This window comes from Stegostoma tigrinum, chromosome 23 (assembly GCF_030684315.1).
Source record: "Stegostoma tigrinum isolate sSteTig4 chromosome 23, sSteTig4.hap1, whole genome shotgun sequence".
NCBI lineage: Eukaryota > Metazoa > Chordata > Chondrichthyes > Orectolobiformes > Stegostomatidae > Stegostoma > Stegostoma tigrinum.
The window spans coordinates 45,498,471-45,516,182 of NC_081376.1; the positions used below are offsets into that span (position 1 = coordinate 45,498,471).

The 17,712-nt window shown below is 40.7% G+C and overlaps 1 protein-coding gene across 8 annotated transcripts in view; it reads right to left on the bottom strand.

Annotated features, from left to right (window-relative positions):
- Positions 1-17,712, bottom strand: part of grin2aa (glutamate receptor, ionotropic, N-methyl D-aspartate 2A, a) — a 261,785-nt gene that overhangs the window by 156,355 nt on the left and 87,718 nt on the right. For all 8 annotated transcript variants that reach the window (XM_048552405.1, XM_059654132.1, XM_048552408.1 and 5 more), the window contains one exon: positions 760-1,352. In XM_048552405.1, the coding sequence (XP_048408362.1) occupies positions 760-1,352 (593 nt within the window). The remainder of the gene's footprint in view (positions 1-759; positions 1,353-17,712) is intronic.

The window sequence follows — 17,712 nt, forward strand, 5'->3', positions numbered from 1 at the left end:
TTATTGGTGAAACAGTTGCAGCTTTTAACTGCAGATGAACTTTCAGATTTTGTGGAGCCCACAGGAAGTGTACCATACAGTGGTGACGGTGACTTAATTAGATGTGGTCAAGTGCATTGGATGTCTCGTGGTCTTTAATCTTTCTTTACTTGCTTCTCTTCCCCAACACCCAACCCCACCACCCACAACATTTTGGCATATATGTTTTAAGCAGATTATTTAAATACACACACACACACACACACACACATATTTATATATACACACATGCATATTTACAATTCTCTCCATTCTTCTGGGTCTGTTGTCTGTACGGTCTAGTTTCTGTGCTTGAACCAGACTATAGCTCCCCCCAAGGTTCATTACTGTTTTACTTTGGCTGTGAAAAAGTGCACTAAATTGGCCTCAGGTGAAGAATCCATGGATTTTCTCTAAAGCCATGTTCACGTGTATTAGCACCTTCTTCTCAGTTAGTAGCTCTCCTAAAAATATCTTTCTGATTAGAAACCCACACTAAGACAGGAAACAAGTCCTGCTGTTTTATTGGTTATGGCCAGAACTCTACTATGTGCAGTAATGGTTCGTCCATTTCTGACTTAAGGGAGGCCTTATGTGTCCTGCAAATACTATTTGTTGCTTTCTTTGTTTTCTTCACTTCACAGCAGTGTTTCATTCATAGAGAATTAATTAAAGAAGTGTTAAATACTGTGTGATGTGGGCTCTCAGCAGAATTGTGAAGCATGCACATCAAGAACTTACTTGTGCAGTGAAAGGAATGGAAGAACTTTCTTCTCCAACTGGCCATAGCAACTTGTTTTTGCTTCCGGAATGTATCCATATTGTTCCATCATGGCAGAAGCAGCTGTTGTTATGACCCCAACACCATCCATGACCCTTTCTGTAAGGCTGTAGTCCCACTCATCATATGATACGGAAATTAACCCAGCTGGGAATGCCTCTGGTATGATGTCTGTGTTACCTGTTACCAAACTGGGCACAATCCAGATGAAACCATAGCCTGTAAGGCCCAGTGAACGGGCTTCCTCCAGTATAAAAATGGCTTCGTCTTTCGAACAGTACAGCAGAATGACTGACGACTGTATTTTCTTCAGTTGGATTTGAGCTTTTGAATCCCCATCAACAGCATCCAATGTGATGGTGCTGAGTAGCTCCCAGCCCACAAAACTGTTTTCGACTGTTGTTTTTAGTATGCTAATAAATTCATGGTATCCAGGAAAGGTGCTGGTTACAATGGAGAACTCATGCCAGTCATATTCTTCCATGATATTTAGCATCACTCCAACTTGTTGATGAATGGAAGCACCAAACTGGAAAAATGTTGATTGCTGATCCTGCAATTGGAATTAAGAGGTGTTTTAACGATTGAAAATGAAACACTGTCAATAAGATTCAACATTTACATCGGTCAGTTAAAAATGCAATGGATACAATAACTTGCTCTGGGGAAATCTCATGTGGTGTCACATGACACTTGGCAGGAGCAATTTCAGACAAAATGTAACAAAGCCAGATGAGGAAACAGGTGATCAAAAGGATGGTCAAAGAGGTTTGAGAAGTGTCTTAATGAAAGAAAGACAACTAGAGAGGTCAACAGTCCATGCAACAATCTGGTTGGCAATCGTTGCTGCTCAACTGACCTTGGTTGACAAGTTTGCTTATCACGGAGCCAACGATCAATTTTTCATTAAGTAAAATGGCATTGTATTAGTAACAGTCACCATGGTCTCCATTACGTCTATTGATTCTTCAATTCATTATGTTTCTCACTACAATCTGCTGCCAGTAATTCAGTGGGAGCCTTTCAACATCCATTCAAAGCATTTGGCAGCAATTGTTAGCATCAGTTCAAAAGGCAGGGAGTTTAACATTATGTTAGAACTGCACTGGAAGCATATAAATAAAACTGCTGCCCTATTTTGCCAATGAAAAGAAACTGCATCCAAAGAATTCTGACTTAGTCAAGATTTAAATTCCTGTAAGTGACCAAAGCTAGTACTGATCCAAACCACTTTGGGTTCAAGATTTATCTTTGATAAAATCGTAGCACTGGTTTGGTAATGTGTTCCTTCCCAACTTGCTCAGTAAACACCATACAAATGGGTATTTATGATCACTCATGGGGTACATATGGCCACTGAGCTCACAAGCTGCAATTGTAACCTGCTTAGAAAAGACACTTCACAAACACTAGTCAGATCACTCTTTTATAATGGAGATCCAGCCCTGACTAATGCATTGGGGTCTGGCTGCTATTTCAACCATGCCCTGCAAAGGGAAGCAGTTGTACCTTCCACAACAGGCCAACCCAAAGGGACAAAGGAATTTCAGCCAAAAGACTTGTCAAGAAGTGTTAATAATCTGATTTTTAACTTAACTGGTTGGACCTCAAGAAATATGAATAGATTATGCAGGCAGAATTAGGGCTTCCCTAACCCAGATTTCCACCATTTAACCCAGATTCCTGCCCCACACCCCATCTAGTGACCTATATTAATATCATGGATGGTTCCTTCTATCCAAAACAGCCACCTGACATTGCACTCCCACCTACCAACCCATTGTCATTTGTCAGCATAGTGATAAAAGTAGGCTATCAAGTTCAACTTCCATCAACTGATGTTTAATAGCTAGGAAATTTCATGGATTAAAATGATACTGAAAAGGGAACAGTGCAGTGAATTCTTTTCCTTGGAACTCACTGCATGATAGAATGGATGAGCCAGAAACTCTTGTAACATTTAACAGTGTTTAGATATCCACTTGTGATTTGCCAGAGCTTACATGGCTACAAAAGCTGGAAAATGAAATCAGTGTAATCAGATCTTGTTGACTAGTACCTGGTGGGATGGGCCAGATGGCCTCCTGCTGTGCTGTAAATGTTAATACATTTAATCAAAAAACACCAACTTAAGGTGGCTACAGCAAATACCCAAACAGCTTGAGGCAAACGTCATGGGAACATCAATAACCAGGATTCAGTGTCTATAGAAATTTACATGTTGTCAAAAAGACTGACACCAGTCAACCAGATCTGTACATCCTGTTCAATTTATAACTTTCTGGATGTTTCACACATTTGTACAAAACTTGCTGCAAATTATCCGGAAAGTCAATCACAGGAAAACGGCAATTGCTTTTGGGAAAAGCAGAGAGAGGGAAAGATAGATTTTAACAGATGAATTAGAAAGCTCTCTCCTTGATTTCTCTTAAGCTGTCAAAAAAAAACCAGACGATATAGCAAATGGGAGAAACATCACTTTCCTAGAATTCAAAGGTAATTACAAATTTTGCCACTGCAGAGGATACTAGTCATCAATTTAATAACTGGGGTCTCATATTAAGCCTCATAACTGAGGATTCTCAGGACATTTTTTTAACTGCATTACCTTTATGCGTGTGTTTGTGTATGTGTTTGTTGCCGCATTTATTATCTTTCTAGGTGTTAAGCAATAAAATTCTTCTTTTTTTCATTCAAGATCTTGTAATTATATCCTTCATCTCTTGAACTAACTAACTACTTTTATTCAAAGTATGATACAGCTGGATTGCAAAAAGAATTCAAAATCTTTGTTGTGGTCAAATCAGACACAGGTCCCATGCGTTTTCCCATCAAACTTACAGTGACTCCACCCACCACAGGGGTTGAACATGCACTTCCAGTCAATGGCAAACACTGTCAGCATTGGGCCACGTCTGGTCACCTGGTGTTCCCCTGCTACCCCGAGCATCGATATCTACGAATACCCACACTATCCTGGCTGCACATTTCCATCATCCCTCCAATGTGCTTTTCTCCACCATATTGAACTTTGCATCCAAATGTCTACCATTCCCCCAAACCCTGATATTACACCTTAATGATGCCACCCTGCTCCAACAGTGGAAGCCAGGGTGATGGTCACTGCTACTAAACATCCCCCTACCATAGCCTACCCTGTCCTCTGATGCTGTTCAGTCACAGCCAATGCGTCTTGCATCTTCCCAATAGTCATCCTAGTCTGCTTCTCTACAAATGCCTCTGCTCTGCACACCCTCTAACACTTTTACCACTTTTGACAATGACTCCTGTGCTGCCCCAAAAGGCCCCAGTTTGCACCCTCCTTAATAATCAACAGACAGACACCCAGACCTCTGACCAACTGGAAGATCAGCCCGTGGACACAGCTGACCAGACCCCGACCTCTCTCTTTACAGCTCCCTGGCTAACAAGAGATAGTAAGAACTGCCAATGTTGGAGTCTGAGATAAGACAGCGTGGTGCTAGATGAACGCAGCATGCCAGGCAGCATCAGAGGAGCAGGAAAGCAGATATTTCGGGTCGAGATCCTTCTTCAGATAAAATTTCTGCAGCTGCCTGACCTGCTGTGCTCCCCCAGCTCCACGCTGCATTATCCCTGACTAACAACATGTGACTCCTCCGAATGCTGCTGCCGGCCCCAGGAGGATTAACTGCTGCCTGTCCTCAGATTGATATTGGGTAGATCCCCTGACCATAGCCAAATTCCTGGAGCTGTGTGTGGACTGAGCCCATGACTAATGATACAAGGAACCTTGACCAACAATGAATCCCGTCACTTCCCTCCCCACCTCGACTGGACTGAGGACTATGCCCTACTCACTTTCTAACATAGCCATTTGGGTACACATGTGGTGTGTTTGCCACATTAGCAGCTGTAGGTGTGCCATACAACAAGCTATCCACCCTTGCCATCCCGGACAGATCCCTGCTGACAAGCAGCTTTTCTGTGATGTCTGTATAAAAGAGCTTGTCGATATGGCAGTACTAATATCCTTTGATTCTGGCTGAAGCAGCAGTGGACTAACAGGGCAACGTATGTTGTGGATGGTTCGCTCGCTGAGCTGGTTCATTCTTCCACAGACATTTCTTTATCCTGCTGGGTAACATCATCAGTGCAGCCCCCGATGAAGCGTTGCTGTGTTTTCCTGCTTGTTATTTAAACCACAAATGGAGTTGTGTTAAAATAACTCTTCAAACGAGCCACAACACACTGTAGAAATGCAGAGCTATGCCAAAATGAAAAATAATACCACTATAAAGTAATTAGATACAACAGATACCCAAATAGCTGGTTCTGACAATGTCTGTCACACAAACAACAATGGGAAGATTCGGTACATCAAGGATATATTTGAACTGAACACCAAACTCCCACAGCCATTGGGCATCAGAGTAGCACACAAACCTACGTCAACCCTATGCCAACTGCTAACCAAAGACCCTTATCCACTATGAACAAAACCAACGTAATACACAAGATCCAGTGCAAGGACTGCAACAAACATTACATCGGACAGACAGGAAGGAAACTGGCCATGAGAATATATGAACACCAACTAGCAACAAAAAGACACGGCCAATACTCACTGGTGTCCATACACAGAGATAAGGTGGACGACCAGCTCAACTGGGACATTGTCAGGGTCCTAGGGCAAGCCAAACAGAGACAAACATGGGAATTTCTAGAGGACAGGTTCTCCATCAAGAAGGCCATCAATAAATACGTAGAATTAGACCCTATATATACATCACTGCAAAGAAAAACCAGAAATGAGGTAATCAACTCCAAGGGACACCAGAGTTTAAATAACATGTGGGAAAACACAACAGTGCTCCATCAGAGGCTGCACCAATGATGTTACCCAGCAGGCTAATGAAATGTCTGCAAACTAACTAACCAGCTCAGCAAGCGAACCAGCCACAGCATCCACATTCCAAGCTACAAATCTATTCAAGAATCCTTAGGGAAATGTATGGATGTTGTGTGCATGCAGGTAGCCGCTCAGTGAGTGAGTTGAAGAGAGCAAGCAAGGAGCCCTGAGATGCAGCCTCATCTAGTGCATCCCTGCTGCAGCCTTTCAACACTAGTTGCTGGTGCACCCTGCAATGTGGTAAGCAAACTGTGAGTGGATTGAAGAGGCATCATGAGGGTCATGAGGCCGTGGCAGAATCAGATGCCAATGTCCATGAATAAGGGGTGCATGCTGGTGATGTCTATAGATCGTGCCCTCAGACACTGGTTGGTGCTGATCAACACGGAGACTCCCCACAGCCATCAGCAAGTTGAAGTCACCAGGTACCCACTCTGGTTTCCAGGTCAAGCTTTTGATAAGATAAGGTGATGAATGAGATGTGTTGTGTTTTTACCAAGGCATTCAACAATCAAAAATCCCCCTGAATTGGCAACTTATCATTGCTGAGTGAAAGTGTAAAAGATGTAGCAAGTGGCTCCCAACTTGAGATGGACCTCAGCAGACATCTTGTCCAATTCTGCTGCAGATCTTGCCATAGTCCACATCACTCAGATCCCTATCAGATTTCACCCATAATATTTGCTTCAGTTAATCTATTTGGTAGAGGCAGTTGCCAGAGGAGGTGGTGGAGGCTGGTACAATTACATTTAAAAAGCATCTGGCTGGATATATGAACAGGAAGGGTTTAGAAGGATAGGGGCCAAATGCTGGCAAATGGGACTAGATTGATTTAGAATATCTGGTGGACATGGACCAGTTGGACTGAAGGGTCTGTTTTCATGCTATACAACTCTATGATTATAGGGTAGAAAGGTCCACAGTCTCAGCACTGTCTGAGTAAAGCAGTTTCTCCTGAATTCCCTATTGTAATTGTTAGTGAGAAACATATTTATGACCACTGATTTTGGAAATCCCCCAAAGTAGCAATATTTTGTGACGCTGACACTATTAAAGCGCTCCATTATTTGAATCAGTTCAAACAGGATCAACTAAATGATAAAAGCAAAATACCACAGATACTGGAAATGTTAAATAAATACAGAGAATGCTAGAGAAACTCAGCAGGTGTGTTAGCATCTATGGAGAGGAATAGAGTTAACATTTTGAGTCTGCTATGAATCTTCTTCGGAACTCAAGATTCGAATCAACCCCGAGCCTTCTTCAGCAGAAGTCAAAACAATTCTGAATAGAAATGAGTAATACCTGGCACTAGCTCACCCGGCAGGAAGTTTCAAGTGAACTACCCCAAATGTAAAATTCTGAAGAATAAATTGTACTCACTACCCTCCAGATTTTTTGTCAACTGTCTGATGTGCATTTCTAGCTCATATTTGATAAAACATTGGAAGGGTAAATTGAGCATTTGCATGTCATTCATTCCAGACCAAGAAAAAATGGTGCTGTACCTTGCATATCTTGGTTTAGTAAGATGTAACATATTGGCAAAGAGACTGCACTTAGCACATTTCACAGGATTTGACTCAATACAATCTATATTGTAGCAAATTTGCAATGCAAATTAGATGCCATCAAACCCAACTGACTTTTGCCAGTATCGCAAATAAATATTTTGCCTTCCTAATGACCACTTCCAAGCTTTTTCCCCATTCAGGTCATCCACTTTCAGTTCCAAAGACACTTTACATTTTGTGCAAACGTACTTAAAGGACTGACTTTTTTGCATCAAATGAGAAATTTGCACATCTCAGTTCTTGGTCTTCAACCTGTTCTGTGATCTCGCATATTGTATAATACACACATAGCTGTTTCACTTGAAACATTGAGCCCAATTTCAGCATCATTTTGATTTCTTTAACTGTTTCGATAAAGGAATGTGCAGTTATGTACAATATGTGATCCAATTATCTTTTAATGATTATTAAGGTCAACATGACATTGTATTAGAGGTCAACGTAAGCAATACACATCTGTGCTGTTGAGATAATAAGACACTAAACGCTTCCCATATGCTGAATAATTTGCAAGATCACCGGATGGGTCGTGTGGGAGTGTGTGGGTGAGTGTCTGCGTGAGTTTTTGCCGAGCTTTCAATAGCTCTGATGAACATTACTATGATGCTACGTGATTTTCCTCAAGCCGTGTTTGTTTTGAACAAGCTCAAGGAACAGGAATGGCCATTCAGTCCCTTGAAATGGAGGCAAAATGTATTAGACATAAGATGCAAATGTACAGAATTAGGGCTCTTGTTTGCTGGCAATATCTAATTGTTGAAACCATAAGTGAAATCTCATTTCTTTCATTCTCACCAGATTCTCCCAAATTTCTCACCATTGGCCCCACACCTCAAGACTGAGAAAGGTTCTGCCCAGTGTGTAATATGTTGAATGGACTGCGCTCATCTTCACAATGGAATGATGAGATCTGTGGGATACTGTAATTTAGACTTGGTTTGGTAGATAGAAGGTGATCATCGCTTTGTAGTTTTTCTTGTCATAGAGGTCTACTGCACAGAAACAGATCTTTCAGCCCATTGATTCTGTGCCAGTCAAAAACAACTACTTAACTCTTCTAATCCCATTTTCCAGCACTTAGCCCATAGCCTTGTATGCCTTGCCAGCATGGTCAAACTTCTCCACTAAAGTTGGCCCATCATCAAACGTTGGTATCTGTCAGTCAGTTAGGTTCATTCTTATGGTTTCCAGCTCACAACAGCTTCATGCTATATTGTGCCAGTTTAATTACATTTCTCAATAAAACTGACAAGGACGGGATGACAGAACAGGCTTTCAACCATGGGAGTTGAGATACATTCAATCCTAAACAAGAGCCTGGTGTTTCTGAAAAATTGTTAAGGGCTCTAATGTGACAACTTTAAGCAGGCTAAATCCAACTCTATCTGATTAAGTCTGAGAAATACAATATTATGCTCAAGCAATGGCACAAATAAGCATTGGCTTTCATAAGCGGGGTCCACCAGCTTTGCAGACTTTGCAGTCAGAAAAGTGAAAAACTGTGGGTGTTGGAAACCTGAAACAAACTCAGAAAATGCTGGAGAAACTCAGCAGGACTGGCAGCATTAACATTTCAAGTCCAGTATGACTTCTTCAGAACGGAGAGGTGTTGGAAAGTAGGTTTTTTTTATTTTTCGACAGAGGCAGAGGAAGATCAAGAGGGTAGGCTGGTGGGGGAGCCAGTGCAAAGGTAAAGAAATTGAATATAGCAGAGCAAGAAAAATAAGATGCAAAATGTTTGTAAATTTAGACATGAAAGGGAGTAAATTAGCCCCCTCTACTCAGTGCAAAGTAAACAAGACACAAAAACAGCACAGTTGTACTGGATAACAAAGTGTGGAGCTGGATGAACACAGCAGGCCAAGCAGCATCTCAGGAGCACAAAAGCTGGCGTTTCGGGCCTAGACCCTTTATCAGAGGGGGTTGGGGGAGAGAATGTAATAAAAATGGAGAACAGACATAATACATCGGTTTCTAAAGTTATCAAATTTAATATTGAGCCCTCTAGACTGTAAAATGCCTTTGTGATGTTCCTCAAGCTTGCTTTCAGCTTCATTGGAACGGTGCAGCAGGCCCAGGACAGAAATATTAGCATGGATGGAATGAATTATTCTTGGTTGATGAACATTAGCAAGTTGTAGGGAACAATATATAATTTCAATAGATTTATAACTTGTATCACTTTTGTCCATGTTAGTCATTAGAATCATTCATTCATTAAGAGGGACAGGGTAATCAAGGCTGGAAATGATACACATCATTATGGAGATAATATAATCTCTATCAGAAGAACAATGTAAGATCTTATCTAAAAGTGATTAATGTGGTCATTAGGTGGAAAATGGAATAATTAAGGTGAGGACTTCTGTTCACTATATGAAAATGTAATAGGATAAAAATTCATCTTTGCCACCTGGACAAAGTTACACCATGGTGAACATGTAAAGTAAAAAGCAAAGTTGTCATGGCTTAGCCTGAGCATCACTGTGCCTCAGGCAAGGGGGAAGTTCAAGAATAAAGAACCTTAGTGCAGGAATTGAATCCACACTGTTAGTGTTACTCTGGGTTACAAACCCAGCCATTCAGCCAACTTATCCTAGTACAAAACTATTACAAAATCTTCTGAATGAAGTCATTCTTTCTGGCCCCATCACCACAGACTTCTCTTGAAAGCAGGTCACCCTGGAACAACGGCTCACCCTGGAGCAAACAGCAGTTCCAGGATTCGCTGTAGACAACCCCACAAGGCATATCAGCTTCTCATGAATGTATTGAAGAACGGTCTTCTGGGACAATACTTCCCGGTGGCTAGGTAACTGTAGGCAAATCTAAATCTTTGGCATTTCTTCCCTATAAGCTGGGTTTCCTGGATGCCCTGCTGTGTTCCTCCCCTAGCAATTAAAGAAAGAGAATCCTCATGAAAAAGAGCATTTAGTAGCCTTCCCTGTCAGTTTACAGCAAATTCCCAAACAAAATAAACTGTAAATGAGCCACAAAAGTGATCTAAAAACACAATTTCCAGAAAACATCACAGTAAAGAAAGTATTTCTGTCTACAAGTCCAACGAAATGCGACAATTAGTCTTTAGGGTCACAACATAACCATTCCTCACTTACTGTTCACAATTTAAACGTTGTCAAGGTTCTAAGACCATAAACAGTAAACCCTAGACCAGACAAAGAGCCTTTTTGACCTAACTGGCTCAGTACCATCCTGCGTGATTTTGTTTTAATCAACTTTGGAAAAGGCTGTTTAGTTACTAATGAAGCAAATTGGCTGAATTGAGCATTCCGTCACTGCCATTTTCATTCTACTGTTCCTTGCTGTGACAAACAGCAACATGAATCAAGAAAACATTTTTCAACTGAGCAGAAATAAATATGCACTAATTGTGCAGCTCAGAGGTCCCACAGCTTCACAAACAAAGCAGCTTATGCTATTAAATTCAAAAACATCAACTACTTTGCCAGTCTGCAATAAATAGACTAACACATAGTCTACTTCCAAAAGTTACCATCAGGTATTGAAGAACATTGCTGTTGGAAGACACATTTCACCAAAGCTCTGGGGAGGTAGGGTATTGTCTTCAAAAGACAAAATATCCTTTTGGGTCAGCATTTTTAGTGGAGGTCAAGTTTTTTGATTTAAATTATTATTGTCACATGTACCTAGGTACACTGAAAAGTTTTATTTTGCATGCAGTACAGGCAGATCATACTATGCGAAGTGTATAATGGTAATAGAACAGAGCAAGGAATACATTTGAGAGATCTATTCAGACGTCTAATAACAGTGGGGAGGAAGCTGTTCTTGAATCTGTTGCTACATTTGTTTAAGTGTTATTTGTGTGATGAAAGGTGCCTTTTAGGATTGTTTAAACTGGGCATGAATGTGTGTACAAAGTGAGAAAACCCATTAGACCAAGAAGAAAACTATCAAGTTCACTGGCATGATAGTTGTCAAGAAAGAAGCAAAAGAACTGTCAATATGGTCGTCAAAGGGAGCTGTGGTAGGGAACTGTCAAGATGTTGGGGCATTTAAAAGCCTGCCATTTAAACATTTGGAAATAACGGCTCTGTTTTTTAAAATAGTCAATGCTTATTATTATACACTGTTTGTTGATATAAGCCTGAACTCTATCATTATAGAATCAGTACTGTATGAATAATTTCACACTCCTTCATTAGAACAGTATGGTGTATGTCAGTTTATAGTTTGAATGACAGCTCCAACCGCATGTAAATTTTTTGAAATAGACCATTTATTTCATTGTTTGATTTGAGAAGGAATTAACTGTAATAAATAGTTCTTTTTTTAAATCATTGATTAAACGACGAATTCATCAGCCTACATTTAAGAACTTTATTTGATTTCAACATGGGTTTTAAGGTGTCGCTATGCTGGATACTGGTGAGTTGGCATGGTTAGGAGCATAGCAATTAGGAGTGGGGGCTCTTCAACCCTGCCTTATCATTTAACATGATCATGGCTGATCTTATATTGGTCTCAACTCCACTTTCCTGCTTGCTGCCATAGCCATTTATCCCGCTTTTCATCAGAAACATATCTATTTCTTTCTTGAGCTTATTGATTAATTCTGCCTCAACTGCACTGTGGGGCAGTGAACTCCACAGATTCACAACCCTCTGAGAGAGGCAGTATCTCCTCATCTTGGTTTTGAACCTACCTCCTAGTCGGTGTAATATTGAAGGGTGAGGGGCATGTACTGGCATCAGTTGGCATTAAGTTAGCATGGGGAGGGGCAGAAGGGGCTTTGGGATTAGGTGAGGCAGAAGATCAGAGATTGGCTTGGTGCTGGTGAGGAGCCATGTGTGGAGTGGGTGGTACGTTGGCATGATTGGCATGGACGGGCATGGGGATTGTGAGGGGTTGGGGGTTAAGGGGATGTGGTTTGTGAGGGCTACTTTTCTTTTTATTTTCATGAAGCTTCAATGCAGAAACACTGAGTCAGGCTTTCAGCCCAGAAGCCCCCCATTGACCCCTGACTCCCAGTCCCACCCCCGCACACATTCCAGGTTCAGCTGCACCCATTTACCTCCCATCCCAGGACTGAAAATCTGAAATCCTCAAGGTCTAACTCCTGGATCAGGCTTGCAAAGCCAGGAATCAAACTGACAGGGAGCGAAAATTAAAGCCTTTGCTTTTCTTTGGAGGGAACCCAATTTTCCTCTGCATTCTATTCACAAGCCTAGCCTAGTTTTTGGACTGTGAATGCTTGGGCTCAGATACCCATTCCTCAATTGGATGCACAGAAGTTGGAGAAATCCAAGCTCCGCGAACCTAACTTTTAAAGATAGCTGCCCACGCTTCCTATTTATAATCCAGGGGTACAAGCTCTACTGGGAGCAGGGGCAGGTAACCTAGGAGGTTTTCAGTTCCTGGGATAGGCTGGGGATGCTGGCATTGTGTAAAATTAAAGGTAAAGACATAAAATAAACATTCTGCTCTCAGCACCTCACTCTCTAAGTTGCATCCATGCTGTCATATGCCCCCTAGTACTCTACGCATGCTTCCCAATACCTTCATACCTATCTTTGCCCTCTACCTACACCCATGGCCCCTTATAACCTCTGTGATAACCTAGCACCAGCTGTAGCTCTTCCAGGTTCCCTCATGCCATCTCACATTCCCGTTATCCAACTCTCTTGACCCCTCATGGTCTCCCTTCTCCATGTCAACTCATCTAAAATCCAAACCATGGATATATGTCAGACAGAAAATGAAGTTATTTTCTATTAATGATTTTACCACTGAAAATGAACACTCTGGTTGCCACATAAAGCCATCAATATATTAAAATTATTTTGATTAATCTATTATGTAAACAAGCATTTCAGTTTAGTGCTTAATCCCTCAACTGCTTAATCACTTACACAAACAAGCTTATGCATTCTATGAGCTGTTGGAACTGTACATCAATATGCTCACTAGGTAGGTACCCATGGCAAAAACAATAATTTGGGAAATCAGTCATGTAGCACAAATCCTACAATAACTCACATTAACAGGAATGCTGAAATACCAAGCATTGATTCTTTTTTAACTTGACATTGTAAGACATAGGAGTAGGCCATGGTGAACGAATATTCTTCAACTTCACTTTCCTGACTTTTCCTCCATAACCCTTGATTTCCCTACTGACTGAAAATCGGTTTAGCTCAGCTTTGTGTAGTTAATGAACCAGCCTCTACAGCCGTCTATGGTAAAGAATTCCATAGATTCACTACCCTCAGGGAAGAAATTCCTCCCCATCTTTGTCTTAAATGAGTGATGTAAGACAGAGATAAGGAGGAGTTTTTGTGGAGAGTTCCTTGAAAACTTTGGATGTTTCCCCACAATTTTCAAAGATTTGGCAGTGCCGTTCATCATTGCAGTCATCAAGAAAGTGGTGTAAACTCTTATTGACAGTGCAATCAAGTGCTATTTACTTCGCAACAACCTGCTCACTGATGCTCAGTTTGTGTTCTGCCAGGGCAGAATGCCTACCTCAATACAACCTTGCTCCAAACCTGGGAAAGACAGCTGAATTTCAGAGATGAAGTGAAAGTGACTGTCCTTGAGATCAAAACGGTATTTGGCTATGTTTGACTTCAAGAATATCTGCAAAACTGGAATCAATTGAAATCAGAGGGAAACACTCAATAGCTGGATTCGTACCTGGCACAAAGGAAAATGTGTGTTGTTGGAGTTCAGTCTTCTCAACTCTATGTCATCAGTTCACAAGTTCCTTAGGGTAAAAGTACCAGGCAATAATCATCACTAAGAAGAGATGCCTACCCATCAGCCCTTGATATTCAGTGGTGTCACCATCACAGAAACCTCCACTATCTTAAAACGATCTGAGCTGGACTCACCATATAAACATAATTGTTACAAGAGCAGGTCAGAAGCTAGGAATACTGGGGCAAGTCACTCACCCCCTGACTCTCCAAAGCCCAACCACCATCTACGAGGCACAAGTCAGCAGTGTGATGGAATACTCCTCACTTGCCTGATGGGTGAAGGTCCAACAACACTCAAGAAGCTTGACACTGTCCAGGATAAAGTAATCCACTTGATGAGCTACCACAGATCCCACCTTCAACGTTCACTGTCTTCATCATTGGCACGTGGTAGCAGCAGTGCGTACTATCTATAAGATGCACCTGTCCTTCAACCTCTTTGACAAGGACAGCAGATGTATGGGGACCACACTGCCTACAAGTTCCCCATAACCATCCCATTTTGTATTATTTTGCTCCTTCACTGCCACAGTGTTAAAATCATGGAACTCTCTCCCCAACAGCACAGTGCATAGCCTTAAACCCCAAGGAACACAGGAATTCAAGAAGCCAGCTCAGTATTTTCTCAAGGGCAATTAGGAACGGGTAATAAATGCTGTCCTAGATAATTACACCCACCTGTCATGAATTCAATAAAAATATGTGGTCTAATCTTGACATGGTGTGCAGTACACCAAAGTCTGATTTCAGTGGAGGCAGGTTTAAAAACGGCCAGCTGCTTCCATGAACCACAAAGCCCAAATTGCAGCCTGCCCCATACACATCCTGTGGAACATGAGCAACATCAGGTCCAGGGGTCAGGCTTTTAATTCCCAACTACTTGTACTTTTGCCACAGCTGGATGGTCTCTATTGTTGCAAAAACCTGGGCCTTAGTTCAAAGTGCACACCTAACTCAGGTGAGGTAAGTTTCCCTATATTAAGTGGGGAAAACAGAAGTGGTATTTCTTCCTTTACTCCATCTTTCTCTCAGGTTGTAGGTTTGCTCAAGTCTACAACCTCATCCACACCCCAAATCTCCAAATTTATGTTTGTGGGTTTTGAAAGCCCATTAAATCCTACCCGGATTCAGAAGTTGTGAAGGAAATGGAAAGCCTGCTGAGCAGCCTGGAACATTTGGACAGGTTGGTATAACATGTTTTGATTTAATTATTTTAGTTACCTCTTAGCCAAAGAAATTGAAATCACAGTAGAAACTATGGCAGCACAGATCACCAGAGTACATTGTAGGGTTTTCTTTACACCATAATGGTATTTTCTCCATTGGAAAAGGACTACACTGCTAGAAAATATACAAGGCTGGTGAATGCAAGATTAGACTTACTTTTAAGCAACACATCTGTTGCCACATTAAAAACACATTTGCATTACAACTCGGAACCTAATAACAATCAGATATCAAAACAACTGTGCGAAACTTCTTTGCCACATTCACCTGCATTCAAAGACAATGTTTATGTGAAGATATTTTTAAGGGGGGCAGTGTATGACAAAATTCAATTATTTATCAGAGATAATGGGAACTGCAGATGCTGGAGAATTCCAAGATAATAAAATGTGAGGCTGGATAAACACAGCAGGCCAAGTAGCATCTCAGGAGCACAAAAGCTTCTGAGATGCTACTTGGCCTGCTGTGTTCATCCAGCCTCACATTTTATTATCTTCCAATTATTTATCACTTCTTTTTCCTTCATTTGCTTTTCCAAAATAATATAAAGCCTCTTCCAGACAATGATGAGCCTTGATTTTAAGGCAGCATAAAACAGTGAAATTTCAGAGCCACAAGTCACTGCTCCAAGTATCTGGGTATGTTGTAAAGGAAGGAACTGGGCACATGATAAGTTTAAAAGCTAATTCTTCATTTTAAAGTCCTCCTAAATTCTTATCTTATATCTTAACTTGAGTTTGCTGTATCACTCAATACTTGCATTCACATTAAGCGATTTTGTAAATCTTTGAATGCTCTGTCACAGGAGATTGGGATGCTCCATCATTAAATGAATTTCAGGCTAGGATAGACAGATTTTTTGGTCCCTCAAGGAAACAAGGGATATAGTGAGCCAGCAGGAAAGAGGAGGAGAAGCCAAATAAGATAGCCATGGTCATATTGAAAGGCGGAGCAGGCCTGAAGAGCCTTATGGACTGCTCCTGCTTTTATTTCTTATGTTTCTCTGTTTCAAATTCTCAATTAAGAATTCATTTTGATTCAAGATTTGATCTTAATATTTGACCTTTGATGAAAATTTCAGTTTTTAAAAAAAATTGACTATTCTAATATCTCTAAAAGTCAGACCATTATTATTATTGGCAATGACTTTCAGGCAAGCTTGACTGCCTGCCATAATTCTGAAGATGGCTAGTACTGTACATATCATTGTACACCCATCGCACAACAAGACTCCCATTTCCTGTCTGTGGATCTGAGTTACAAATTCAGTTAATCTCTCAGATTAGTATTTCTGGTCAATCTTCCACACAATCTGTCTACTATTTAATGGTTGGTCTGCATTGCCAGATGTCTAACTAGATAACAGCATCAATCAGGGGTATGACAATGGTATTAACTTGCAATTTCTACTTAATAATCACATCTAACACATGTAACTTCATTGCCAGTTTTACAGACAAAGTAAGGAAAGCATTTCTCAAGGGGTCAATTTAAGTGCCTCATTGCTAAGTCTATAATTGTGTAGGGCAATAGTCATGGCAGATTCACACAGGTCATTACAGCTTGTCTCTGCATAATTATATTAAATAACAAATACTCAACAATTCTCCACATTACTTGACAAGAACATAATTCTTGTGTACAAATTTCTCATACCTGTCCAAAGCTTGCTCTCAATTCTTTCTGCTTAAAGCTTTACTGGTTTTGAAATCTTTATTGAGCCTTACTGATTTTCAGGGTCTTTGTTCTCACTTTCTGTTCAGAGCCAGAAAAGAGACTTTCCAGCAGTAAGTGTGAGATATTTAACAATTGCCAAAACCTAAGAAATTGATTATTTTTAGTCTTCGGAGATCCATTTTCATTAGCACATTAACTATTGTTGGTCCACGTGTTCCTTTCATTAGCAAAACATGCATATGTGCATACAATTTGCTTTTACAATTCAACATTTAAAATTAACTTTAAAAGTACTTTCTTGGAAGAACAGTCAAACATCTCAAACAGTCTGACATTTGTATGTGTTTGAATATTTCATCTCATTCTACTCAAACAATGCGGATATAAGTTAATGTTAATGTCAAACAACCCCTGTTAAAGCAACAAATCAATGTTACAGGGTAATAGAAAAAAAATCATCAGTTTTCCACTGGCAGCAAGTGATGTGAAAACTGTGTCTGCATCAATGCCCAATTTCTAGCTGGGTTACAAATAGCAAGTAACCAATTCCCTTGTCATCTTGTACCTGCAGGAGTTTGATAGCAAGCAGAGAAATATCACCATGAAAGTTGACCTTTCTTGAGGACTGGCTCAAGTAAAACATGTCACATGAAACGAGTCTAGTGTAAAATTATTCATTTTGATATCACAGCTCACTTTTTAATCCTTTCTCCATACAATATTTTTTAAGGTCTTCAAGCAAGCCTGCACTGCGGCTTTATAAACATTTGAGGTGATGACTTAATTCATTAACTGTAGTAA